Consider the following 27817-nt stretch of genomic DNA (forward strand, 5'->3'; position numbering starts at 1 on the left):
AAGTTTTCTTTGAATTTCTTTCAGTGTCCCAGGGTCCATGTGTTCAAACACTGTGGTTGCAAAATCAGACAGAAGTTTTCTTTAACAGCTCAACAGCAGATATAATCCATTTCAATGTACCCCTCTGTAGCATCCATCTTGTATTATTAAAGAGTAATCTATCAGAGATTTACCTTATAGGTTAAGGGAGGGAGGGAGGGAGGGAGGGAGGGAGGGAGGGAGGAAGGAAGGAAGGAAGGAAGGAAGGAAGGAAGGAAGGAGCAAAGTTGTACAGCTTTGCAAATACAGACTATAGCAAGCAGATGCCTTAAAAAAAAAGTGAACACACCCAACTTTCAGAACATAATAACTACTCACTGTAATATCTGTATCAGGGGTGTGCATCTTATATTCATCATGGTTCCCATTTGTAATATCACAAATGCAATAACCATCGACAGAGGGCAGCCTGAATGTGTGGCCACCGTCACAGTGGATCTCTGGATTGATTCCACAGCCAAAGGTGAATGAAGCAAGTGAGTGATAGTGTGTGAGGAGTACTACAGCATGGACCAATTCTGCCAGTGACCAGCTGTGTTCTTCAGTTTTTAGAAGTTGCTTTAAAAAAAAGCAGGGAGAAGAAATGTAAACATCATGTCAAACCCACAATTTTTACTATTGTCAAGTAATATCACAAATGTAAGTCTACAGTGGATAAAAAGTGTTACAGCAAGAGAGTAACATTAAGTGTGCTCTATTTCTAAAGAGTCCTTTTAAAATGCAGAAAACCATATGTTAAATATTTTACAGCTCTGTTTCATTTGGCAATGATGAGAATTACACAGTTTATTGTTCATGCTATGAGTCTAGGACAGTTAATATAATTTAGAAATAAAAACAAGCAGTAGTTGAGGATGACTAAGCCCAAAGTCTGCGCCGGAAATGGATTTTGAAACAATATATTTTAGCTACTTTAAATATTTTATAAGTCCAATTTCCAGAAATAACTTAGTCATTAGTGCTATAGAACTCAAAAATTCAGGAGGGAAAAATATATCAAACAGGTACAATTTTGTACTTCTGTGGGGGATGGATGATCTTTTCTTGTTTCATTTTGAGCTAGTAAAAACAAAAGGAGAACCTATTTTTTAAAAAAAAATATTTCAACAAGTGACGGGAAAAAATTGCAGAGTTCATCGAAGTGCTCTGGAAACAGACTCTACAATAACTTAAATGATTCTTCAATATCAGGGGCTACATGCCAAAGATGGGAATCACAGATCATTTCCACACTAGCAATTTGAAGTGTCATCAAGAGTCATCCAACGATCTTACTACCAGAGTAACAGTAATGCAGACAGGCTTTATATCACATTAATAATGGCTGGGTAGCTCCTGTGTGAAGTTGCTATAAAATGCTAGTGCAGAAATTAACATACTGTAGTTCAAGGAAGGGTACCCAGCCAGGTGAAAGCTTGTAACTGTTTAGCACTACACCATATGGTATCCCATTAATAAAGTGGATCTTTTGATAAGAATTTCATTTAGCACAATCAGAGCTTGGGAGTTTTTTTAATGTTTTCAATATTTTACCAACTTATGATGCAGTTTTGACTAACAAACATTAAAATGGTAGATTAAGTAATTATGGATCTTCAAAAAATTGCAGTCATTTTAAAAAATAAAGGAAGCTAATAGATTCAAGAAACACCCTTACTTCAATATGTTCTTTTGTAATGAGCCAGGGTCTGTGTGCCAAGATTTTATTCAAATCACCCAAATTCTGCAATTTTTGAGGTGCGTTTTCTAGACCATTCAGCCATTTAGGATCTCCTCCAACTTGTAGAAAATAATTGACATGAAGGTTTACCAAGTAAGAGCATTGATGTCTTGCTGCAGCCTAGAGAACAATGTACAAGCAAGAATTATGAAACAGAGTTGATTACAGTGATGCTCCATGAGTCATCTAAAACTGTAATTACAGAGAACACTTTGCTCAAGAAAGAGAAAATAATGCATGTAACACAATGCTGTACGCTACTGAAAAATTCATGTATTCTCTTTTAGTTATTTCTTTTTGTATTTCTTTTTTGGTATGCCTATGTACAAGATCAAAATTGAAAAGTAATACAGTGAAATGGATTAAGTTTGAAAGCAATTTTACGCAGGGGCAAATCCCATTATTTGCAGGAATGAGTTAGATTTAGGGTGAACTGCAACTCCATCATCTCTCATTACTGATCACACTGGTGAGGACTGATGGGAGCTGGAGTTCAATTTCATCTGGAGGGCTGTACATTGCCCATCCCTGATTTAAGGACCATATTTACAGAAAGAAATTTCATTCATATATATTTATCCAATTTTTCCCCTAAAAAAAGCATTAGTGGACATATTCCATTAGAAAACAGAATAATCATTAGAATCATTTTCTACAAGCTGAAAGCAGCAAGAACAAAAACATGGGCACACAAAGAAGTACAATGACCTAAACAGTGAGCCAAATCAATTGCTTAATTTTTGAGGCAATGACTATTCTGTATTAGTTGAGCTTTTAAGTGGTTTTCAATGGCAGCCCTAGGCAATAAAAATTTACTGTTTATCTTCAAGTGATCTCTCTTAACAGTTTTACATAAATGTTGACAAACAGGATAAAAATCACCCCCACCATGGGATCTAGAAGTCAAAGGCCAAAGGGTTACATGTGAGCCTCTTAGCATCACATGCTAAAGTATATTATCAAAATGAGACTGGATCAATAAAATATTCTCGCTCTGCAATCTCCTCCCAGCATTGTACTGCAGAAGATACCATGTTTGATGTTACTGAAAGCTGCTGATAGGCCCAAGAAAACCAACCAGGATGCAATTTCCCTCCCTCAAGTCAAGCACAGATCCATGCAATCATCCAGGATTTTTTGAAGTTGGGTCATCACTATACATTAAATATATACTACCAAAATAATACTACCCAATATTTATAGAATTTAGATCCAAAGTTACCTTCTTAGAAGATGAACTATTCTCAGTTTTAAGCAGGTTAGACTAGAACTAATCATATGCACCACTTAGCAGCTGGCTACTTTTACATCCAGGATGGGTTATGGTCAAGCATGCATGTGGGCAACTTCAATGATCCAATAATCCTGTTCATATTCTCAGGTTGCAAATATTGTAGGGAATGTTTAATCCTTGTACTAACAATTGCAAAAAGTACATAATCTTATCTTGATAGGCACTGTAAGTCAGAAGGAATTAAAATTATTTTATACGAAAAGTGTCTTGCAAATTGGTCACAGAAATGGAAGACTTTATATGAATGCAGTAGTGAAAAGTAATTGTTCTTTCCTGTTATCATTGCTGTACAATAGTGATGTCATCACTGAGGCTTAAATCGTTTAGTCCTAACTTCTGTTGAATTCATTCAAAATTGTACTCCGTCACTCTAATTGTTTCCTCTACCCATTTCGCTGTTAGAAAATTTCCAGGCAGAAAATTTTCTTGGCTCTATGGATGGGGTGGAAAGGGGAACAATCCATGATCAAAGTAACAACCCAACCTCCCACAAGAGGAGCTGTGTAAGAACATTATTCAGATGAGCACAAATGCATTGCAGCAACCCAGAACACCAGAAAAAGGAAACAGACCGCCTATACAACATCTTCCAACAAAATGGATATCCACTCAACTTTATCAAAAAGTTCCTGACCAATCAACCCACTACAGCACAACCAACACAAGCTGTGAAAAGGATAATACTGCCATACAACAAAAACATCTCAGAAACAACCAACAGACTATTACAACCACACGACATTACCGTAGCATACAAACCAACTAAAGCCTTCCAAAACATCTTAAGTAAACCAAAAAACCCAGTAGCCCAAGAAGAAAAAACAGGAGTCATCTACAACATATAGTGTACGACCAGTAACAGCCATTATATAGGACAGACAGAAGACTAGCAGAACTCATTCATGAACACCAACTAGCAGTCAGAAGACACGATGAAAACTCCTTATCTCACATCACATGGACAGACTCGACCATAATTTCAACTGGGAAACTGTAAGCATCCTAGACCAAGCTAAATCCAAAAACACTAGGAAATTCCTGGAAGCTTGGCATTCATACAAATCAGCTCTCAATAGACACATAGAAATAAACCATATTTACACACCATTCAAAAGAGACAATAAAAAAGCTAAGAAGGAAACAAAAAGACCAGAACACATCCTCCCAGATAGCAAGAATTAACACCAGGCAAACAATCAAGCCGAAAACAATACCCTAATTAAGGAACTACCAAGGAGAAAACCACACCCCCACTAAAACTGGCAGGGCAAGCTACTGTATATAAAAAGGGAGCAAACCCCACACTCGCACTGATGATGTTACCTAGTTGGGTAATGAAACATCTGCAAGTGAACAACCAAGCTCAGAGAACACCAAGAACTCCACAGTTCAGCTCTTAGCTACATATATTCTGTTGAAATTATCATAGAGCCCTTGGCATGGTTATTAAAAGCATGGGAAGTCTCCAAAATTACAGTTGAGCTCGCCTAAGCCAGTTCAGGTTGGCAGTTTGTGGGACAACAGAATGGATGATCTATATTAATAGGAATCTCCTATTTGATGCAATTAATGTCAATAATAAACATGCATGTCAACTGACATGCAACATGACAACTGAACAGAGTAACGGATAGAATAGACTTTCTATACCACACTATAACCTTTCCTTCTGCATTTTAAATCTTGGTTTTCGTTAGACTTTGAAACCTAGTAGGCAAAACTGAGATTCAGGCCATCCATGGTTCTTACTCATAACTATAATATAGCCTTTTATATATGAAAGCCAAAAGAATAATTTGAGCTGTGGTTTAACAAAGCTTTTGTGTGCTGTTATTTACTCCTTCCACTGTTGTTTTATTTCTTAGCTTTACTGAAAAACTGCACTAATATTTTGGGAATTTCGTACCTCATATAGTTTTATATATAATTTATACATTATTCATTACCTATAATGAATAAGAACTTTTGACATTTTGGATTTCGCTTAAATGCAGCCATAAATCATCAGTATTAAGTTAGGAGTTGTTTAAAGCTTTCCCCTTTGAACTCTCTTACATAAATCCATCCAATAATCTAAATCCATCTCCCTAAAATTCCGTTTAGTCTTAAATTATGTCTGCTTTGGTGCTTTAGTTTTGTATGTGCTTTCCATTCTAGCAAATGCTAAAAAGTGAGTAATATGGGAAAGGGCTTGTAGAGAAGACTTAGGTCAAGAAAGACGGAAGGGAAACTGAAGAAATCACTTTACTCAGCATCACTGATACCAAATTGACTGCTTTTATGGAACACAATTATGTAAACAAGAACCAACTTAAAGTCGCTCATGTAATAAGGAAGTTGAATCTATAGCATAATTTTGAGTACAATATTTAGGACAGAGAGAAATTTTATGGATATCTTAAAATTTTCCAGAGATTCCACTGAAAGTTGATAAAAGACTCCGTTACAAATGTTTTCCAAGGAAGATCCTAGAGAATAAGATTCAAGAGAGTTCTCAGTACATTCAGACCAAGAACATACAAATATTAAGAGAATACACTTCATTGGGAAGATAGAACACAGTTATTTTTACAAATTAATAAAATTCACAGAGATACTGAGGTTCCTTAAGCACATGGCATATACTTTAAAGAGAAACATTAATGCTGTAAAACCCCCGCCACAGTTTTCTGTGTCATAATTCAACATACCATTATACCTATATAGTGTCGATAGTGAAGAGGCAGTGGACCATCCATCTGCAACAGATAATGCTGAGTTTTTAAAAAGCTCTCCAGATACCGTGGATGAAAAACCATCACCAGTGTAATATTATCCAAATGCCCTAAAGTTGTGAAAGACTCAGCAAACAAAGAAGGCATTTGAGGATCGTCAGCACTCACTTGAAGAATCTGTTTGAATTAGGGGGGAAAAAACACAGTAACAATATTTTCTAGGACCAAAAGTAACAACCGTTCTGCAGATTTTAAATAACTGGTACCTCCAAATCAATTGTTAAGCCTATATGCTACGTACACGCATGGGGTTGGGGCAGAGGGGAGATTCTAGAAATTAACCAATGTCCCAAACATGGCAAATAGTATGTGAGCTACAGATTAATAATGTGACTGGTTAATTATCTGGAGGCACATTTTAACTGAGAAATAAATAGAAAGCATATATGTAATTATGAACCAATAAAATATTACAGCAAGCCTTCCAAATTGCTAAGTAGTGGAAAATAAATCAGTCCCAGAAGACCACTTGTCAATCTTAATTTGAAATGAAAGTTCACTGACTAATTATATTTATTTAACATGCAGGTCTGTTACAATTAAGGGTCAGGTCAAACAATACTTGATATATTTGACCCCCAACAAAATAAGGCAACCAGTGTAAAATGGCCAGTTAAATATTAAAGTTCCAGGAACATCCTTTTCTAAGTTAGCAGACCTGCTGCCAAACATGAATAATGATTTGTTGTGCTCACAGTGGCCTATAAAAATTTGCAGATTAACAGCTGTTCTTCAGTCAACATTAGATTTTGAAAATCCCACCCAACCCTGGCAAAAGTGCAACAAACATACTGTTTTCATGCAAAACAGACACCCTTACATACCTCCATTTCTGGGATGAATCTGCTTGGTCCTTGACCCAGTGGTCTTGGGATCCTAATTCCAAGTTCCTAGAAAAGAATGTTACACTACAGTACCTGAACTTTAAGCTATAAACATTTCAGCTGTGGCTTTGAGAGCAAGAAATGCTTCACCACTGAAACAAAACTATCCTTGTATTTCAGAAGTGCAATTGGTGGAAATGTTCTACCCATGCTTCATAACAAGCCACACTTGTTTACAGTGTGCCATTCTGCTGCCATTAAAAACAATGAAACCTGGTTGAGTAAAAAACCTAGTTTTGCATAAAGTACTTGGCAAAGTGTCAAGAACAAGGAGTTCAGTACACAGCTGCTAGCAGAGTAATGTCAGCGATACCAAAGGCTTTTGAAGTACATCTGCATATCCGCCAAACAGAATATGTATGAAATCTCTCAGTATTTTTCAGGAAGTAACAGGGTTGTAATCTTATCAAGGGTTTGAGGGGGAAGCCACAAAAATACATGCAATAGGATTTTAAAAATGTCGATTTAAAAATGACAAAGAACAAATAGTAATTTCTCAGACTGCATTTAGGGTCAACTTGAAACTTTTATCTACCACAGAACTTTCACTGAATTAATTTTCAAGCCCCATTGCACAACTAAAACGTTTTCAGCTAGAATCGTTTAGACACATCACAAAAGTAGTGAATTCAGATTACACCAAGTCGCATTTTTAAAAACATCTTTGTACATCCACTGTATGAACCAATATCACAGCTGTGTGATTATGCCGTTTAAAAAAACCTTATGGAATTCACAAAACAAAATCCAGTTGCTTTCATTATTTGCGAACAAGCCCTAAGTCAAATCATCACTTCTATTTTTTTGTGCAAAATCACTTTATTCAGAAAATATTACATGCAAGGACAAGGTGCAATTTATTTTCTTCTGGCATAGAAAGGAATGATGCATTCAGAAAAATATTATCGAGTTATGGTATATAAGGGTCTTCACCCATTAAAAAGCAGTCTGTAGTAGAGACCAGCAATTAAAAGAGGCGATTTTTGTTTTGTTTTAGCCTTTGAGAAGCACTTCTGGAGGTTTGGCTGCCCACTGAAAAAGCAAAATGAGTATGTGGGCAAAATGATTACATGACAAGCAGGTTACGGTGTATTGGAGCCAGGCCCTCTCCTGACAGATTACCAACTGATCAAAAGGATAGTTGGCTGGATGAATGGGCTATATATTATTCTCTCTCTCTCTCTCTCTCTCTCTCTCACACACACACACACACACACACACACACACAATTATTTTAGAAACTTACAATACATGAAAACATGGCATTTGTGATGTTGCCATAAGCATCACAACAGTGCTAGCACAACTGTCACCCCCATCACTGCTCATTCACCCTGGCAAACCCATGTAGCAGCAGCACTCTTTTTATGGGAATATAACAACTTCCTTGCTCCAAAACAGTCCGTCACTCTTGGGCAACATATGCTGGGGTATATAACACGGTAGTCAGCAACGGCTTTTCAAAGTATGATGGCACCAATAAATACCTGGAGGGCTAGAGAATGACCATCACTACATCCACCAACTGAGCTAACACCAGCAGCAATGGCAACCAGCACTGTAGGTGTCCATATCAGAAAGCATCATACAGTTGGTTCCCTGCTCTGAGACAGAGGGTCCACTCTGTCCAAGCTTGGTAGCAAGTCCATTAATAGAAACAGGGGTGCAAGCATTATTTTTGTGTAGGTTTTCTGGACCGCGAAGGAAAAATAGGTATAAGTTCTTTATGTTTTAATAGCATATAATCTAGTTGACTACCAGCTAAAATAGTGTTCTTTTTCTTCTACTCCATCTCTCGGTTTGAATAAATGTAACTGGCAGAGAAGACCAGATGAACTGCTAATATGAACAACATGAGATACACAACCTTTTCTGGAGCCCCTCTCAAACCAGTATGGGCAAAGATTGAAATGACCCAGCTTTCTTATTCTACTTTCATGTCCTTTCTGTCAGTTCACACAAGGATAGCAGTTCCTCACCACAAACAAAAGGCTATGGCTTACAAAAGACAACAGAAACACTAGAGAATCAGTACATACACACATTTTGTGCCTCACCTTGATTCCTCAGCCAAAAATAATTAAACTCTCTTCAGGGTGTTTTACCAGTGTACTCTCTACAATTGGTTCCTGAAATCTTATGAATTTTATTTCACAGTTGTCATAATCTAAGTATTGAAGCTCCATGTTCCAAGATTAAAATGTTTTCTTCTTCCCTCCTTTTCTCACAGGTTCCCTATTTTTATTGTTTTTCCTCTAAACTTTATGAGAATGGACACAAAAGTTTAGTTCTGTCTTGGATTTCTTTGCTCTCTATTTCCCCTTCCCTTGGGAAAAACTCTATATCATGTTCTGCCCATCTCTCATCTAGACTTCTTGAGTCTTCTCCTTTTTTGTTTTCTATGGCCAAACCTTTATCCACCATTGTTTCATTAATTCATGTAACACGGTTTTTTCAGTCCATGCACTGATTTTCTAACTTGTCCAGGATCCAAGAGATACCTACCACCCTTACAATTAAAAGCCACAAAAGATTTGCTCTGCTATCTCTCAACCTTCATTTCCTCCACTACCATCCTCAATAGGTGGTTGTTCCATCATACAACTTTGCCCTTTCCCTCTTTCCATTTCTATTTGTGCTCCCAAAGATCTTCCATTTTTTTAAATTCTCCCCTCAAAGCCATCTTTCCCATAACGTTTTTAATAACCCCTTAATGCTCATTCATATACTGCTGTCAACTACAACCCTATACATGGGTTTTCTTCTCCCATTTTCTTTTTAAATGGTTAGCCACTTAGGGCACGGATCCATTCTCTCTCTCTCTATTGCTTATTAGAAAAATTATTTTCTGATCAATTTAGATATTTAAATTGGCATGCAACAACAGAATTGCTGTTTTAAATCTCTGTGGTTCTTTTCAATTTCTAATAAATGACTTCACATTGTGTTTTCATATTGTAAGATTTGTGCTGGTGGTTTTCACATTTCCCTTTAAGTACTATGAATGGCTAAAAAATGAGATTTTCCTCAACACTTGTTACTGAAGTGGACAAGACAGGCAAGTTAGATCTCTGGAGCTAAGGAGGATTTTTAGGGGTGGGAACACTTCCATTTCCACCCACATACTGTTCTCTATTTTACAGCTTGAAAACAACATCACAACTGAAGATTTTCCTAGAGTCAGCATCCAAACAACCAATTGAGGAAGTTAGCTGATGCCAAGTTGTATCAGAAATTATACACAACTGATATTCTCTATAAAAACTATTATGAGAAACACCACTGACTTCATATAACTGGCACATGTTAAATTTCCTAGAGACAGTTCTTTATAAGTAGAGTTATTCTGTTCCCTTATTCTCTCATTTCATTACAGGATTAAGATGCAATTCCTTAAATCTTACCACTACTTTGGTTACAGGACAGCACATTCCACACTGTTCATAAAGACACCCTGAAAACAATAACCACTCATAACATCGTTAGGGCCCAATATCTGTCATATTTTCATGCAACTGGCAACTCATTTCAGGCTACTAAAATGATATCCATGAACAAACCATACTAAGCATTTCAGCTATAGAATAAACATGAGACTAATTACTGCATTGTGTAGAATTTTAGTCTATTAGAAGACTAAGGCTAGTCACAGAATAGGAACATTTAGAGACCCTGGATGAGGGTACAGTATGCTTGCCAGACGAAAAGCATTTAGCTTCTGCTTGCCTGGCTCCTGCACAAACAGCCCACCATCTTCTACAGCAGCCTGATCCTCTGCCAAAAAGCTCTACCCACAAATAAGTTATTTGTATGGTTTAGCTGCATTCTATTTCTCTGCAGTTTCCAGTCATTTGTTCTAGGATTTTAAATGGCAAAAAGCATTAACTCAGTCTGTTCTCCTTGGTCAGTAGGCATTTAATGATGACAGGGGTCAAAAGTGATATTGAATAAGAGCTTCAACAGCATAAACTAAAAAAACTGATTTCTAAAGCTACCTTTAAAGCAAATTTGAGTAGCATTCCACTTCCAATGGTGCCATTATGGTACTTTATGTATAGGGACAAGTAGTGTTCTGATGATGCTTTTTCTATATGTTTTTCTGTAGCTCAAGCCAAAAGTGAACTAGATAGCAGAACAAGCAACAATATGGAAAGCCTTCCTGTAAACCAGCAGGGAGAGTGGAATGCACTACCAGAAACTTCAGGCTATCCATTCCCATGTGGCATTGCTCTTCCCATTATTTATGGTTAACAACCAGCTTAAGGGTGTATTTTTATCTCATAATAAAAAAGATATATTAAAATCATACTATTTCAAATAGTTTAAAAAGAATTCAATTCAATTCTAACAAGGCCATACATTTCTATCTTTGGGACCCATTCCATTCTCTCCCACATCCACTCCTGGATTTACACTCGCGCTGATTTCAGCAGAGTCCAGACCTGTCAAGAGTCATTCTCGAAACCCTTTATTTCCAGCAAACCTTCTAATCAGTCTCGCTGTTTTTCATGAACACATTCATGCTTTGCTTCGCACCCCGCAGCCCAAAGTATTTCAGCTCAGTGCTTCTCATCTCCATTACGTTTCTCCAGCGGGCACTGAAAAACCCAAAGAGCAGCCTCCTCCCCTCCCCTCCCCTCCCCCGAGTCATAGCAGACTCCTTGCTTGGTCATCGCCAAGCCCCCAAACGACACCCGGCGCCTCCCCGCATCCTCTGCCCCGCCCCGGGCCCTTTACCTTGCTCCCGCAGCAACTGCAGCGGAACGGCTGCCCTACTTCGCGGTCCCGAGCTGGGCTGGTGGCACTCGCCAGTTTCATGCCTGAACGCGAGTCGGGAGGGTGCCTCGCCGCTTCCTTTCCCACCGACAAGCACCGTAGCACTCGGCTCCCGCATAACCCGGCGGAGACTTTAAAAACAGCTGGCGGGCGGGGCATCCCGAGCCGGACACAAACAAGACGCGCAGAGCCCGTCCTCCTGGCTCGCCGCCCACCAATGGGTAGGCCCAGAGGCTCTCGGGGCGGGGCCAAGCGGGCTACCTGGCGGCGAGGGGGGCGAGCGCGCAGAAGGCACCGCGCTGAGGGCGGAGGAACTGCGGGGCTTTCAGCAGCTTCGCGACCAGGCCAGCCGAGAGCTGCAGAAAGGCGGCGGACAAGGCCCCTGTCATTTGCCGCTCAGCTCCCCTCGCCGCATTAAGAGGAGGCTATTTTTAAAATCGGTCAGTTACAGCATGATGAGGCCCGACTCTGATGAGAATCACTCGCCCTTCTGCAAATAGATGGAAGAGTTGTTCTGCAGCAACGACGACAAGAGCAGTCCTTAAGCAAAAAAGACTGCGCCAGCCTGCCACAGTGTCCAGATCTGCTCCATGATCCCAAGGACTTCAGCATTCTCAAGTACCTGGGTGCTGTGTTGATAGCCAAAGTACTTACATGTTACCCTTTTTAAAAAAGCAATACCGTATGCTGTTAGCAATATTTTAAGCCTTTTGTCGGACTAATAAGAAAGAATATGGAAAATGTTTCAGTTTTACCCCGTGCAAATGTATGTTGCAGTAGAAACACACACAGAGCAAGTGTTAAGGGAATGCACAGTGAAGGCAAACCTGCTACCAAACAAGCGCCATATACTTAGCACACCCTTTGCAAGTGACTTCCAAGCACCAGTTTCTTCCACCTACACCTGATGCAGAACAAAGAGTATTGTCTGGGGATTCCCTCGGTACTCTGCCCAAATGCCATCCATAACCTTCTGTATTCCAGAACAGATAGTGTTGTCACAAAATTTCACCTGCATTATATACACAACTGAGATCAATAACAACTTTTATAGCAAATCAGTCCAATCAGCAACACCTTCCAAGCATTTCAGACAAGAAACTTTCCCACCCTGACCTAGAGATGCCAAGGGGTGTTTTACATGCAAAACATGTTATGTTGCTAGAACATTATGCTTTTGTCAGCCATAGCAAAAATTTCCTACAAACAACTAGATGGCCCATATATGTTCAGACCATCATTACATGCAGTGTACTAAAACCTGTACTAAATTGGTAGGTGTTTTTCTTAAGCAAGCTAAAAAACATATTTGGTGTACATAATGATGGGCCTTGTCACACCATCATGTTATTTAACCTATTGCAGAGGAGTGTTCTAAATTTCTTGACAATCTGTTCAGTAATTCTTGGGCACGAACTGAGCCTGTGTCTCTTAGCACTTAAAGAATACGTGAGAGTTACAGAAATTAAAATTTCAGTTTACTTAACACATATTTCCTTTGCTCTCACATGAACTCTGTGTGAGGATTTGTGTACAGTTGGTAGACAATGTTAATAACACATATGTCTCCCAGGGAGGGAAACTACTTAAACTGCAAAACTGAAATACTGTTCTTTTACTTGTTTATCTTTAAAATTGCACAAATACATTTACCTTGATAAAAGGTTTCTAAATACACTTAGAAAACAAATATAAAGGAAACTTGAAGTGTAGAATGTTTGAAAATTCACTACAGAAGCAAAGAAGATCCATAGGACTGTTTCACATTCTGCCCTTACATAGATAACCATGTATTCTGGAAATTGGTGGATTTAATGTGACATGAGAGCACAACTTTGCTATTGTTGTTTCAACAGAGCAATGTGGCTACTTATCAGGGCTGCCTCAGACAACAACACTGTGGAGGAGTTGGGAAAGCATCTATTTGACTGTGGCTATATACTTTGTATTTAAGTATTTCAAGAACATTTAAGAGAGCCAGTTTGGTGTAGTGGTTAAGGCACCAAGCTAGAAACCAAGAGACTGTGACTTCTAGTCCCACCTTAGGCATGAAAACCAGCTGGGTGACTTTGGACCAGTCTCTCTCTCTCAGCCCAACTCACCTCACAGGGACATTGCTGTGGAGAAAATAGGAGGAGGAAGAAGTATTAGGTATGTTCACCACATTGAGTTATTTATAAAAATCATAAATGTGGGATAAAAAATCTCAAAAAACAAAAAACAAAACAGATAATTATGAAGCAGCTACTGACCACATCCACAATTCCCCTTTGAATTCCATTTCCATTAACTTTGGGAACATATATGGTTGGGAAAAAACTAATCCCCTCCATTAGCTTATTTGGAGATATACTGAGAGAATAGGCATGGAAACTAGGGCTGCACCTTCTGAAAGGATCCAGAAGAGAGTGCTTTGGCACTCTCATGAATACAGAACCTCTCTACTAGTCATTGAACCAACATGACTCTTTTAATGCTTTCACCTGAGCTTGAAAAAAGATGCAGCTGGTTTAAGGAATCTACTTGTTAAAGTTAAGGCAACTTTTTAGCAGCCCATGTTCCAGGCTTCCATGGAAGCTTGAAAAAAGCCAGACTCCATTAATGCACAGCGGAGAGATACTGTATTTAATCATTTTGTGTGAACAGCCCTAAAGAAAATCAGTCTTCATCACCTTGAATAAAATGAGATTGGATTCTCCTTTTTGAGGACAGATGTAGAATTACTTAAAAAACCCACACATGTATTTTGGTGAACTTCTGATGCTGAAATGTTCTGTACCTAGACTAAAATGTTTGAAAGTACATTAAAAAAGAGAGCACAGTATTTTAGAGGTACTAAATTGCCAGATTTTCCTTTCTCTTACAGTTAATGATATATTTTTTTCAGCAGGCAGCTTTTGCTCTTGTACAGACATAATTACATTAATCTGACCAATTATAATGTTCTTTTTCTGGCTGTTTTCATGGGCATGTCTTCATCTCCTGCAGGCATTTCTGCTAATCCAATGTTCATACAGTTTAACACAAGCGTATTTAACACTTTACTCATCATAGTTAAAGTAAGAAAAAGCCACAACCATGCATTAAGACACAAAGCTTAGTTCCTTCACTATTGATTTATGCAAGTAAGAGAGATCAATTTTACAGGGATGCCTTCTTCTATCCCAGAAAACAGTTATTCATAATCTGGAAAACAGAATTTAGAAAGCTGGGACATCATACAACTGAATCTTATCTTCCTTTTGAACAGGAGAGAGGGTATAGGACATACTCAAACTCAGCCTGATTTTCTGAGTAACCCCAGAGAAAATTCTAATGTTGTTCATCTTATATAAATAGAAGGTCAATCTGGGGAAATTAGGAAGATATATTTCTTTTAGAAAGTGTGAAGATTCGTTCTGCAGCAAATCATAGAGTTTACAGTTCTTTTGTTAGTTAAGATCTATAACTGCCCTATTTATAGTCCCTTTTTAGATTATTTCTTACAATTCCTGTATTCCTCTTTCAATTTGGGATAACTGCTTTCAGCAATAATGGTTTTAACTCCACTCCTCCTTCCCCATAGTCCCTTATAGAATTATCTGGAAAATCTAGAGCCACAATTATTCCTAGTAACTTAACTATTTAATATTCATGAAATTGTTTGAATTTCCATGCCTTCCTAAAAGACAGCCATGTTTCTATGTATTCTAGTAGCCTTAATTATATGTACAATCTAATGACATTATTGTAATTGTAACATTATTATAATTATCACTACCATGGCCTTGTATAGGTATTTCTGAGCCATGTAAACCTAATGGTTAGAATCCACAATGACCATCAAATGCTTTCTCAAGTCAGTGTATTTCCTTGGTGGCAGAAATACTCTTTAGTAGTTTCCAAAGGGAGAATCACAGTAGTATTTGCAGTAGAAAGAACAAAGAACCTTTAAAGTATAAAAAAAAATTCCTGTGTAGTTTTTTGTGGATCACAGTCCACTTCATCAGAAGTATAAATCTCTGTTGAACTGGGTGGTGATTCTCAACAGCTTATGCAGTCAAAATTTTATTCTTCTTTAAGGTGCTACAAAACTCTTTTACTCTTTAACTTAAATTGCACCTTTGCCAAGTCAAGTTAAATAAACTTTTTTTTCATTCTGATTTAAAGCTCTAATGCTTAATGTATTGAAAACATTAATGTTCAGTGTTTAGACACTACTCAGCCTTTATTATATGCATTGCAACTTTAAAAAGATGTAAACATTTCTCATTTACTGTACCTCTGGAAAAGAACAAAGGCAAGAAAGGAAGGCAGACAACCGAGAAAAACAAGGCAGCCGTTCAAACAGGTCATGTTCAACTTTCTAATTTGCCCAGGAACTAAGAAGAGCCTAGCAACAGTTCTTATCCAATCAGAGATACAGGTACAAGGCTCAGCTCAAAACCTCAGAAAGGCCAGCCTCCTCCAACAGCTTCTTAGCATGCATTACAACAAAAAAGAGCTGCAGTTTCATAAACTGAAATGGGACACAAATTTACCAATCTTCAGATATAATATCCTCTGCCTGTTCAATCAAAACTATTTGATTCTTAATCAAACTTTTAAAAACTATGATCTGTTTCTTTAACCACCCTTTGGTTAAGACTCCCTATATATGTCTCTATTGGACCTTGGCAAAAAAAAAGTTACTGTTTCATTGTACTCATCTCATTCATCTGAATGTTTCCTTTTTCAAATTCTTCATTTTCAATAGTTAACTCATTGCATTCCTACTTGTACTTCAGTCCTAGACACTTCAATGTTTTTATTTTTGTAGTCCAGTTTCATATGCTCTTTAGGAAAAAATGTTTCAGAATTAGTAATGCAATATTTTTATATGAACGGAGTTCCTCTCCAACCAGTTTATAATCAGTTTCCATTGCAATTTAGTAAGACTACACTGAATCCTTTTGATATTTTGCAGTATAATTGTCCAGCCACTCCTTTTTAGCACTATAGCTGTTTTAAGTACAGACTCCCACTTAGTTTCTAGAAAACATGTTTACAGCAATAAAGCAGAATGTTTGTCTAAAAGTCATTCATGATCAATATAAAACTTAAAGCCCACAAGTTTTAAAACTATTTTAAACAAACAGCCTAACCATCCTATACAAAATTCTAAACTGTTCCTGAAGGCCAAATTCTAGAATATCCACTCTGCCTACAATAGGCAGCAAAAAGTGATCCTCCTTTTTGTTTCCAGAAATGAAATTAGTATTACATTCAGAGTGTTCTCAGAACTCATGTCATACAGAAAAAGAATAAGACAGGTTTGTGTTATGTTTAAATATACAAATGGCAATAAGCAGAGAGCACTGTGACTAGGCTATCATGCCCTGTTTTCCTAAGAACTTCACAGACAGACTGAGCTGCTAGTTGTAAAGGATTCAGAAGCAATCAGTGATATCCCAGAATACTTTTTCCATCTGCAAGGATTATTGGTCCCTCATTGGTCTCTAATTCCTCTAGGCCATAATTAGAGAACCAAATCCAGACAGAGGCTCGACTTCCTCCTCCACACATGCCCAGCTATCTGACTAAAGTCAGGAAACAGCAATGCAGTAAGGGGAAATCCTGTCCTCTCCTGAAGTCCTCTTCCTGCTGCTCTCTGGCCATTCTTCCTTTACACAGATAGAGGGTGGGAGCTCTGAAGAAGAAAGAAGAGGTTCGTGGCAACTGCCTCCTGTCCCAACGGCTAGCTCGCTTTGCCCCAGGGCCAAGGGAAATGGCTTATCACTGGTCAGCAGCAGACCGGAGACAACCTTGCTAGAACTGCTGGTGGTGGAAGACTCACCCTGGGAAGAATAGACTGGTGGAAATATCTGGAGTGTGCTACCATTAGATCAATACAGCACTAGTGAAACAGTTGTACCTGACTGTACAACAGTAGGTCCAAGAACAAGCTGGGGTGAAGTGCTGAGTGGTGTACTGAAGAGTTCCCTTCTAGGCCTTCTGCAATTCACCATATTTACTAACGACTTGAATGAGTTCAAAAATATGGATATAATACACAACACAAAAATAGGGGGGAAGCTGGAACAATGGACAAAAACCACCAAGATGAACTTAAAAGAGACAAAGGCAAAGTCCTACATTTGGGTAGGAAAAATCAAAGGCATGAGTATAGGATGGGGAAAACAATATTGGTCAGTGAAAAAGATCTGGGTGTCTTGGTGGACCATCAGGTAAGCATGAATCAACCGTGTGAGGCATCTTCAAAAAGGAGAAATGCAATCTTAGGTTGCATCCATATCACTATGGCATCAACATCAAGAAAAGTAATCATTGTTCTCTATTCTGCACTGGTCAGACCACCCATAGAGTAGGGCATCCAGTTCAGCATCACATTTTAGAAAGGATATTTAGAATCTGGAGAATATCCAGAGGACAACAACCAAGATGGTAAGAAGCCTGGAAGGAAAAGACTGCCGGGAGGCATGATAGCTGCCTTCAAATATCTGAAGGACTGTCATGTAAAAAGATGGGGCAGAATTGCTCAGAGTTCTTCCAGGACACAGACAACAGACTATAAGTTTAAATCATAAGGAAACAGATTTCAGTTGGATATCTGGGGGAAAAAATCCTAATGGTTAAGTGCTGTTCAACAAGGAAACAGTCTACTTTGGGAAGTGGGTAGACTCTCCTTCATTGGAATGGTTTAAACAGAGACTGTATAGCCATCTGCCAGAGATGTTGTAGTTGGATTCCTGCACTGGAGAGGTGTTATACTAGATGACACACAAGGCCCCTTCCTATGCTATGATCTTGGAAAGCTTTGGGCCATAATCAGATTATGGCTAATTTCTGCTCTGGTGTTACACCATAGTTTCTACAAACTTTCTACCCATTGCTGTGTCCGAACTCACATGCATAAAGAGTGGATCAACAAGTCCTAAGAAGATAGTTTAAGAAAAGGAAGAAAACTGGTTCCATCAGTTATATTAATTCAACATGTATATTAGAGCCAATAAATCCTATTTTGTGAAATTTAATAATTACATGTAATGTATTATTATGGCCATTTTGTTCCATATACCTAAACTGACAGTTTCAGATTCTCTGTCTGGAATCATCTAAAAAATCCAAATGATGTCTATCTAGACAAGGAAAATCATTATTTAAATCCCGGTTAAATCAGAGTAAACTCAACTTAAGATCCATGATTTCAACTGGTCTACTCTAAGTATCACCAAATCTGAAACTAATATTGGCTAGGCAAAGCCAAGGGTAAGAATACAAATTATTTCTTAGCTAGAAATTTTCAGTTGTACTTATGATGGTAATGGTTTTAACAGTTTAGTAGCCTTTCTACTAAAATGAACAAGCCAACATTTTTGCAATAAAAGTTTTAAAAATTATATTGGAAGTCCAAAATGAAACACATTTAGATTGGAGAATGCAAAAATGTATTGCTAGGTAAGGAACAATCATTTTTCTAGTTCTCTATTCTATAAATATTCACCATTCATCACTCTGCAATAGTGTTTGTGGATAATATAGCTTTATAATTTCTATGACTAGCTTCTGCTGACAAATGCGAATTCCTTTTATGGACATCAATGAGATTAGTTTTCATAAAGCTTCCAATTTTGTTCCAAATGTGGTTTTTCTTCCTTAATGAATAAAAAGTTGTAATGCTTTTTCTTTCAAATTATTTTGAGAATCTACCATATTCCTGGAAATTATTCTATCTGCAAAAGCTTCTGAATAATATGAAAAAATCTGTGTATCATAATATGAAACTTTAGACATTTTTTAAAATGTCTAGATATTCATCAGCTAAACATCAAGATAGACAGTGATATCTGAATAGCACACACTAAAATCACTCATCTATTCCTACATGCAGCTTATTTTTCTTTTTAAGACCTCTTAAGTTGTTTGATGGTAAGGCAGGAATTGGTACATGTGTATCAGAGTTCTTTTAACCCCTTATTGAAATATTTAATTTCTCCTTCTGTCCTAACAAAGCTCTAAGATTATACACAAATCACATTGAAATTGCAGTAATAAATTCAGTTAAAACCAAAATTGCGTTTACAGAAGACACACTACAAATGAATTAGCATGACTGTGTAGTTTTCATATATGACCATTCTGGGTTGCAAATTATGTATGGATTTTATATTAATTCCTAGATGAATACTGATCTCTAGGCAGTAAGACAGGTATTACATAGTAACACTAAGTGATAGAGTGCAAAGGAACATGTAACCACAGCCAAAAGCCACTAGTGTTAAACAAACAGCAGACATATAAACACCCAAATATAGTTAACTTTTAAACTCTTATAACTCTAGAGTACAGATACAACTGAAAATAACTAAATATTTACATAAAGAAGAAAATATATTAGTAATGTTTTTAAGATTTTATACCGATTAAGCAGTGATTCCAAATACATACTTCATTAGATAATAAATGAAGGGACTTGTGCAACAACATTAATCAGACCATTCTGTGTTGGCCACAGGATGAATAATTTCTCAGTATTTATTATATTTTTAATCCCAATAATTGAAATTCTATAAGTGGATTACAAAGTTATTAAAATATTATCTAAAAACCAACATCAGTAAAATAGCAAAATACGATTAATAAATAAATGACATAAATAAGGTATTTAAAAATGTAAAATCCACTCTCCCACTGTAGTGGGCACTTCAAATCAAAATGTTTACAGACTGAAATGCCTGGGAAAAGAGAAATGTTTTTGTTTAGGTGTGCCTCCTCAACTATCTCTGCTCAGCTGATATACCAGTCTAAGCTGATAAAGGCTACCAAGAGCATCTGTGCCCCCAGTGATGCTTTAAGAAAATGGCAGTACTTTATCAAAATGGCATCTAGTTTTAGCAGAATCAATGCATATCTGTTCTCCTTCCTGAGTGAGCAATTCTACTTGGTGGTGGTCATGGTAGGAGGAAGAGATTAAAGACCACCTATGCAATGAAGTCTGCCCATCCAATAAGATCTGGAGGAGTGGGCTCACCAGGGTTTTGATCCTGACTTTTCCAAAGGGGAAGGATTTAATATTTGTTCCCTTTGAGAAGACATTACTGACTACATTGATGTGATTTTTCTATGGACTTTATCGTAATGAAAAATACTGTGTGCTGGAATAATTTTTTATACTTCGTTAAATTTCTGTCACCTCACTGTCCTTTCAGGTAACAATTTCTCTCTGACATCCTTGGAAGATAAAGATACCATCATTTCAACCTCAGTTTACATTTCTTCCCATACCAGATTTCTAACCTCCAGACATACCCAGAGTTGCCATATTCATTTCACTCCCAAGAGCTAAGTTTTCATTTAGCAATTTCGGTTAGTCCAGTGAAAATGTGAATATTTTAATCTGAATTATTAAAAGGTGTTTGCCTTACATATTTTAAATATAATATTTGGATTTAGTTTCTATTTACACCACTCCCCTTCCATAGCAAATAACAGAAATAGGGATAAAGGACAGGCTTTACTGAGAACTCAGCCATTCCAAAAGTATTTAAACAGAACTGTTTTGATACTGTTGCATCATATCTCTTAAGATAACATAGTTACTGAGAACAGTAGCACATTGCCTGAGAGTGATAGTAGGGACTGAGAGCAAAGAACAATTAGGTGGAAAGGAGAAACGATCTCCTGCATCTGCACTGTGAGCTAAGAAGTGAAGAAAACGTAGAATTTGACCAATTAAAAGTTTTTACAGGAGTTATCTGATGTTCAATATTAGTCTAAAATTCAGTGCCTTGATACAAGATAGCCAAAACTTCAGAAAAGATGTACAGCAGCATATTGTTTAATGAGTTTTATTTATTTTTCAGAGATCACCACGTCAGTGTGGTGATCTGGGAAGGTGTTAGTCTAAGAGTGAAACCAGGTTCTAGTGCACCCTCAGCCACTGAAGCTCCTTGGGGGACTTCAGTGGGGCCAGCCACTCTCTTTCACCCAACCCACCTCATAGAGTGATTGTTGCAGAGAAACATAGTAGGAGGGAGCACTATCTACACTGCCCTATGCTCCTGAATGGAGGGCAGAATATAAATCAATCAATCAAACAGACGAAGAATTCTGTGCCAGTACACAAAGGCAAAACACAAAGGGGCAAGGGACATTTAACTTTTAAAACATGTATTGTAAAAAGTTACTTTTTAAATTATGAGACCCCCTTTGACTACAGAGTTATTTCCCATTATTAGGTTGGCTTCAAATGCAATTCTTATACTATAGGTCCTTGCTTAGATCACACATTTAGAACAAGGGTTAATATTACAGTCAGAAAGTGTAAAGCCTTGGGTTTATCATCATCTCCAGTGAAAAGCTGACAAAGATAATACAAAGCCCTTGCCGACAATTTCTTTTACTAATAGGCAGATATAACTGAAGACCTGTATCGGCAAAAAGATATTTCAATTCCTCTATCAATATCTGAGACAGATAAGGAAAGGCAGGTGAGTGGGAAAGATCAGTACCACAATACCCTCACTCATGTACTTCAGGTTTTGAAGAAAGGTGGAGACTAGACTTTTGCTACTTCTACTGTAAACATTTGCCTTTCTTTATGGGCTGTCACTCACTTGCCGCTAACCACAGCACAATCATGCCCAGGTAACTCCTTTTTTCTGCCATGTCCTCATGATGTTGTTTTTGTTTCATCCCCAGCCCATTCCTGAGGCAGCTTAAAGTTATCCTTGGTTGTTCTGGTTTTAATATAGTGTTTTCCATCTTCTTCCATTGCAAATTTTGCCAGGATATGATCTTGCATGCTTCACCATCATTTGATTAGGATTTGACTGGCTCCTACTGACCACCTTAAATCACTGGGCCTCCGTGGCAATTGTGGCTTGACTTGCAGAAGAGACCAGATACCTGGCTTCTGCAGAGGCATCTGCCCACACAATGCCTGACCTGCGCTTTCCACAGTTCCTGTCAGATTCTGTGGGCTCCTTGTAAACACAAGTTTAGTGCTCTTCTGAAAGAGTGCTACACTCATCTTCAGAAATAGCTCAACTGACAAGTCACAAGTGCAGAGGTGGGGCATGGGTGAAGTGGGAGGGAGCACCCATTACGCTTCCTGCAATCCCTTTTCCATGTCTGTACCCTATTGTTTATTTATTTACTTTTTCATCAAATTTATATGGCCGCCCATCTCATGAAAAAGTGACTCTGGGTGGCATACAATAAAACTATAAACAGTTAACACACAGAAAACAATTATTATTCAGAAAAAAAAAATGCAGTTAAAGGCTAAAGAGAGGGAAGCAGATGTCAGCAACAATCGAGTACCTCGTCAGTCCCCTGGGGCCCTCAGGCCTGATGGCATAACCAGGTTTTGAGGGATGTCTGGAAAATCAACAGGGATGGAGCCAGCCTCACTTTGGAGGGGAAGATGTTCCATAAGGCTGCCCATTAATAAAGAAGGGAAAAAATAGAAGAAATTCCAGAGAGATTAAATCCAGAGAGGATTTAAAGACAGACCAGGGTCTGTAAGAGTAAAGCACTGTTGTATACTAGTCACAGTAGTAGTATAATAGCAATAGTTATAGTATACTAGTAATAGTAATAGTATAATATAGCATAGAAGTAGAAATAATAGTTTAGAGTGTAGTATAGTAATAGTAGTAGAATATAGTATAGAGAAAATTGTATAGCATCATTAGTAATAGAAATAGTGTGTAGGATAAGATAATAGCCATAGAAAGAACTCGCACATATATGTTTGTATATTTCATTTTTGTATCTTGGATAGTTTTTTTCAAAATAAAATATCTCTCCAACCCTTATAGGGATATATAAAAATCCAAGTGTCTAGAATCCAGTGCTTTTGGTGGATCTTTTGAGTCTTAGACAATTAAATTAGGTGCAATTTAAAAAGAACCCATGATAATATTTAGTAGATTTTTAAATATTTTTAATATTACAGTTAAAAAAAGTTTCCATTGCCATGTTTCTATATGTCACAATTAACAAAAATGATCAGATTTCAGTTACATACCAATATACATTTAAGGTAAGAGAAAATTTAGAATGTCATCAGCTAGCATCTCCCCCTAACAGAAAGGTGTCCATTAGCAGAATGGTTTCCATCACCTTTCTGCCAACTTCTGAGCCTCCAAAATCTGTTCCAGATAATGGGAGCACATGCGCCAGATAGCAGCTGCTTTTTAGATGGCCTTTTTAAATGAACTCCATTTTTAATTGATGCTTAACATTGTTTTATTATTGCGTTTTAGAAAAGTTTATTGTTTTGGTACACTTCTCTGAGTCTTTTTGGGAAGAACAGCATAATAACAATGGTAATACAGACAGATGGAAACAAAAAAAAAAATTGTGCCACTGTAAATTTGCTCTCTGAACTCTGGATATCAGTCCTGTCTTTAAGAAGTTGTTGCTTAACCAATAAATACTTTTTTTTTTTAATCATGGTTGCATACTGTTTAGTTGTGCAGTTTCCACGGAGTAAAATTGAAGGATTAACCTCTTTATACCCCAATGTTCTTATGTGGGAAATAACTTTCTTAGCTGCTTGTCTTTGAAATAAGTACATTTCACCTTGTATTGAAATGCATTGAGGGCCCAAAGAAGTTTCCTGTTTAATGACATATAACAGCAGACTTTTTACATTTTTTAAATAATGAATAGTAATGAAAATGCTTTGTAGTGCAATATATTCTCCCCCCTCCACAAAAAATAATAAATAACTGGTTTGGAAATACAGGCAGATTATAATAAATAAACAGCATTTGTTACCAGCCACTAAAATTAAAAGCATTTTAACAAACAATAGATTTTAATCCAGAAGAATCACTGGACAGAAAATGGGAGTGAATCCTTTAATCAAATTAGTCAGTGTGGATTAATATTTGAACAGCATAAGGTAAAGGGGAAAAAAGCATCATTTACAGGAAATGGGCAGATTGGTTTTACTTCCCTTCGGTGGGGGGGATAATTTTTCTGGAAAAAAGATTTCTGAAACTGGAAAGGAAATTAATTCATTTATTAAGACATGCCAATAACTGAAACCCAAATTCTCAGCCTAACTATAGCCCTTATTCTATATTACAAACACTTTCAAAACAACTTCCTTCTGCAGAAGTCACAAATTCAGTATGACAATCAGAAAATGCCTGAAGTTTTTGTTTTTTAAAATGGTATCAGTAAAACAGAGAATGCCTCTTACAAAATGGCATCTGGTATTTTTGTAACAGGACACTGCATCAGTGTCTCTAGTTGCTACAAAAACATACGTATATCCTGGCTTCTAAAACGGGACAAAAAGGGAAATACTTATTTTGCTTCTCTAAAGCAGAAAATGAAAAAGATATTGCTAGCAAAATCATGAATTCACTTCTAAGACCATATTTATGTACCCTTTGGAGAGAGAAAAACTTGCACAGCAGTGTTTTTCACCTTTTCCTTTCTTCCTTTTTCTGTATTTCAATTCCTTTAATCCAGTTTTTTTTTATATGGCAGTGAGTAAAGTCTGGTTTTGAAATCTGAGAATAACACTTTAGGATTCTGTAGAATTAATTACCAAAAAGGCATTCATAGAAAAGAATGTGCAACCTTCTGAATCCTAAACCACTGTCACTGTGCACAAAATTTACATGCATTATTCTCAGAAACAATTTGGAAACTTGGCTTGAGAGCAATTTAAATAAAACTCAGTGGAAAAATAATATGTGCCCATTGGCAATTATTTTTCCCTAGACAGCTATTATCCTCAAATTGTTCTTTTAAATGCAAGAGAAATTTAAGAAGCAGTGTCCCTAAAAACAACTACAGAATTGTAATTCTAACCATTTTTGAATATGCACACAAAACATGGATCATACTCAAAGTTTCCTACTGTGCTAACTAAACAATTTTATATTATTAAAAAGAGGCCAGTTTCTAAAAATGTAATACTTTTCACTCACAGAATCATTGTATCACTTTAGCACCTTATAAAGAGCGCTTATTTTAAAATCAAGTGTAATAAGGGATATTTGAGAAACAGTGCAGCCTACACTAGCCACTCATTTGGAGTACTGTTTCACAATCACAAATTTCATAGAATTCCAAATTACTAAGAATCTTAATGAAGTGATTGTATTATTTGCTTGCATTTACAAATGCACTATTTGCAATTAATTAGCAGAGGCTTAAACTTTTGCATACACGGATACAGAAAAAAATGTAACCAAAAGTGTTCTTTGTGGGTCATTATACTATTACATTTGAGAAACAATCTTAAATTTATTTTTAAAAGTTAACATATTCTTTAGCATGCTTACATCACTAGCCCCTACCCAAAACTTGAGACTGCAATCCTATATGCAATAGCCAGGAAGCAAATCACCCTGAAGTGAATAGATTTTACTTTCAAGTAGACACGTACACGATTGTACTGTCAGACAACAAGTCAAAGGACTTACTGTTCTCAAAAGAAACACTTATTCATTCCCCTTATTCATTACTAACCCACCCAAATAATTTGCAAATACTGTAATCATGTTTGTTTGAATATGAAGCATTGCATAAAAGTTTCACTGAAATGCAGAGAAGATTCTATCTTGCTTTTAGGGATAAACAGATTCCAAGGGTGTGATCTCCTTCAGCCAATCACAAATCTAAGCCACGATGCTGCCATTTGTTCATGTCCTATTACAGCAAAGAGAGGCTTGTTTTTCTGCTTTTGTCTGAAATCTTAATGATGAATGGCTGCTTCAGGGAAAAGATCAAGCAGTGTTGTTAAGGTTTATTATGAAAAGCAGATGAAACAAACCAACAGCAACAGTTAGTAGAATAATACCTCTAAAATACATCTGAATTTCAGAAAGAGAACATTACTCCAGGATTTTTAATATTCCAAACATGAACTTTTGTGACCAAACTAGACATGACAGCAGCAAAATTAGATCTGTGGCTAAATCTTTAGGAGTGTAGGGAGAGGGACAATTTGAAGTACAATATGGTCAAACATGAAGAGCTGAATTTCCTGTTCAGCCTTCCTCCCCAAAACTACTTTAAATTAGATGTGGGCATACTTTTTTCTAAGCAGAGGGTTGTTTTCCAAGCCCAGACATGATTCTCCCCAGAGAAAAGGGTCTGAAAGCAAGTAATTATGGGTAAAAGGCAAGGTCAAGGAAAGACTGAGCTCTCACTTCCACTGACACTCTCCTTGAAATAGCCTGCATAGACACTTTGCAGAGGATGTGGCTTGTGCATTGCCTTTGCCAGCCCTCCTTACTTGCCAAGTGAAACAATCAGAGTATGAATTTTTACAAATATCATTTAGGATACTAAGAGCAGGTCATCACTTGTACTGAAAATGGTGTCTACTGCATATATGTTAATTTACAGGACATAGTGGCACTTTTGGCTGCCCTGAATGAGTGTGTAAGGCAAAGGTAAAAGGTCCTCAGAGTCCAGCTTGACTCCCGGTGAACTGGATGGACAAATACATGTAGCTTTGTTGGCAAAAATACCAATGACTAGCCACTGCCTTCTTCTGAGAGTTTTGTTGTTTTTACTTCACTGTCTAGCTGAAAACCCTAGATTTCCTTGATGTCTCCCACCTATCTAATAATTTGCTAACTAAAAATGTGACACTTTGCTTACTTTGTCACCAAAAATCCTGCCTCAATCTTCTTTCATACTTTTTCTTGTACCACTTCATACATCACAAAATTCCTGTATTAAATTTCCTTCTGTGGAGATTATGAAATTGTGTATACCCTTAAGATATATAACAACTTTATACACTCATTCATTCATTCATTCTCAAGACCACCTGACTTTGTGCAGCTTACAATTAAAAATGTAAGCTTTGTGCAGCTTACAATTAAAAATGCAAACAAACTTTGAATGAAAACAATCAGAGAAAAAGAATACAGCTGACCAGAATAGAGAACCAAAAAAACCAAAGGGGCTCACCATCATTCTAGCCCAAGACCTGGGAGAACAACTAGGTCTTTAACAATTTGCAGAAAATCAAAAGGATAATAACAATAACAACAACAACAACCCCCCAGTGAAGCACTACCTTGACATGGTTGTGGGGCTTGCGTGCTCCGAGGAGGATGAGAGCTGTGCCAGAGGTTCAACCATACTGGACAGGTCTCATCAGAGAAACCAGATGAAGAGTGTCTCTCCCATAAACAATATGGTAAGACATAATTTACAGAAACCCATACCAGATCAGTCATCACCTGGGTCAACAAGAACTGCACTACATGTTCTAGTTCCTGGACATCTGGTGATAAGTGGGCTACAGGACTCAGGATTGTTGGTTGAGCAACCAGGGCCAGCAGCTGCAGGACTACTGGAA

The 27817-nt window shown here is 37.3% G+C and overlaps 1 protein-coding gene across 7 annotated transcripts in view; it reads right to left on the minus strand.

Moving 5' to 3' along the window:
• Positions 1 to 27817, minus strand: part of SESN1 (sestrin 1) — a 59775-nt gene that overhangs the window by 8819 nt on the left and 23139 nt on the right. For 5 of the 7 annotated variants that reach the window (XM_088139206.1, XM_025170398.2, XM_007434020.3 and 2 more), the window contains 4 exons: positions 6652 to 6717; positions 5744 to 5944; positions 1697 to 1879; positions 358 to 597 (listed from right to left, as the gene is read on the minus strand). In XM_088139206.1, the coding sequence (XP_087995332.1) occupies positions 358 to 597; positions 1697 to 1879; positions 5744 to 5944; positions 6652 to 6657 (630 nt within the window). In that variant the 5' untranslated portion in view covers positions 6658 to 6717. Of the gene's footprint in view, positions 1 to 357; positions 598 to 1696; positions 1880 to 5743; positions 5945 to 6651; positions 6718 to 11448; positions 13257 to 27817 lie in introns of those variants that run through there. The other 2 variants (XM_007434023.3, XM_025170400.2) reach the window with 2 other exon arrangements.

Source organism: Python bivittatus, unplaced genomic scaffold (genome assembly GCF_059951505.1).
Source record: "Python bivittatus isolate LINGU-HERP-01145 unplaced genomic scaffold, Pbiv_v1 ctg000020_np1212, whole genome shotgun sequence".
Taxonomy (NCBI): domain Eukaryota; kingdom Metazoa; phylum Chordata; class Lepidosauria; order Squamata; family Pythonidae; genus Python; species Python bivittatus.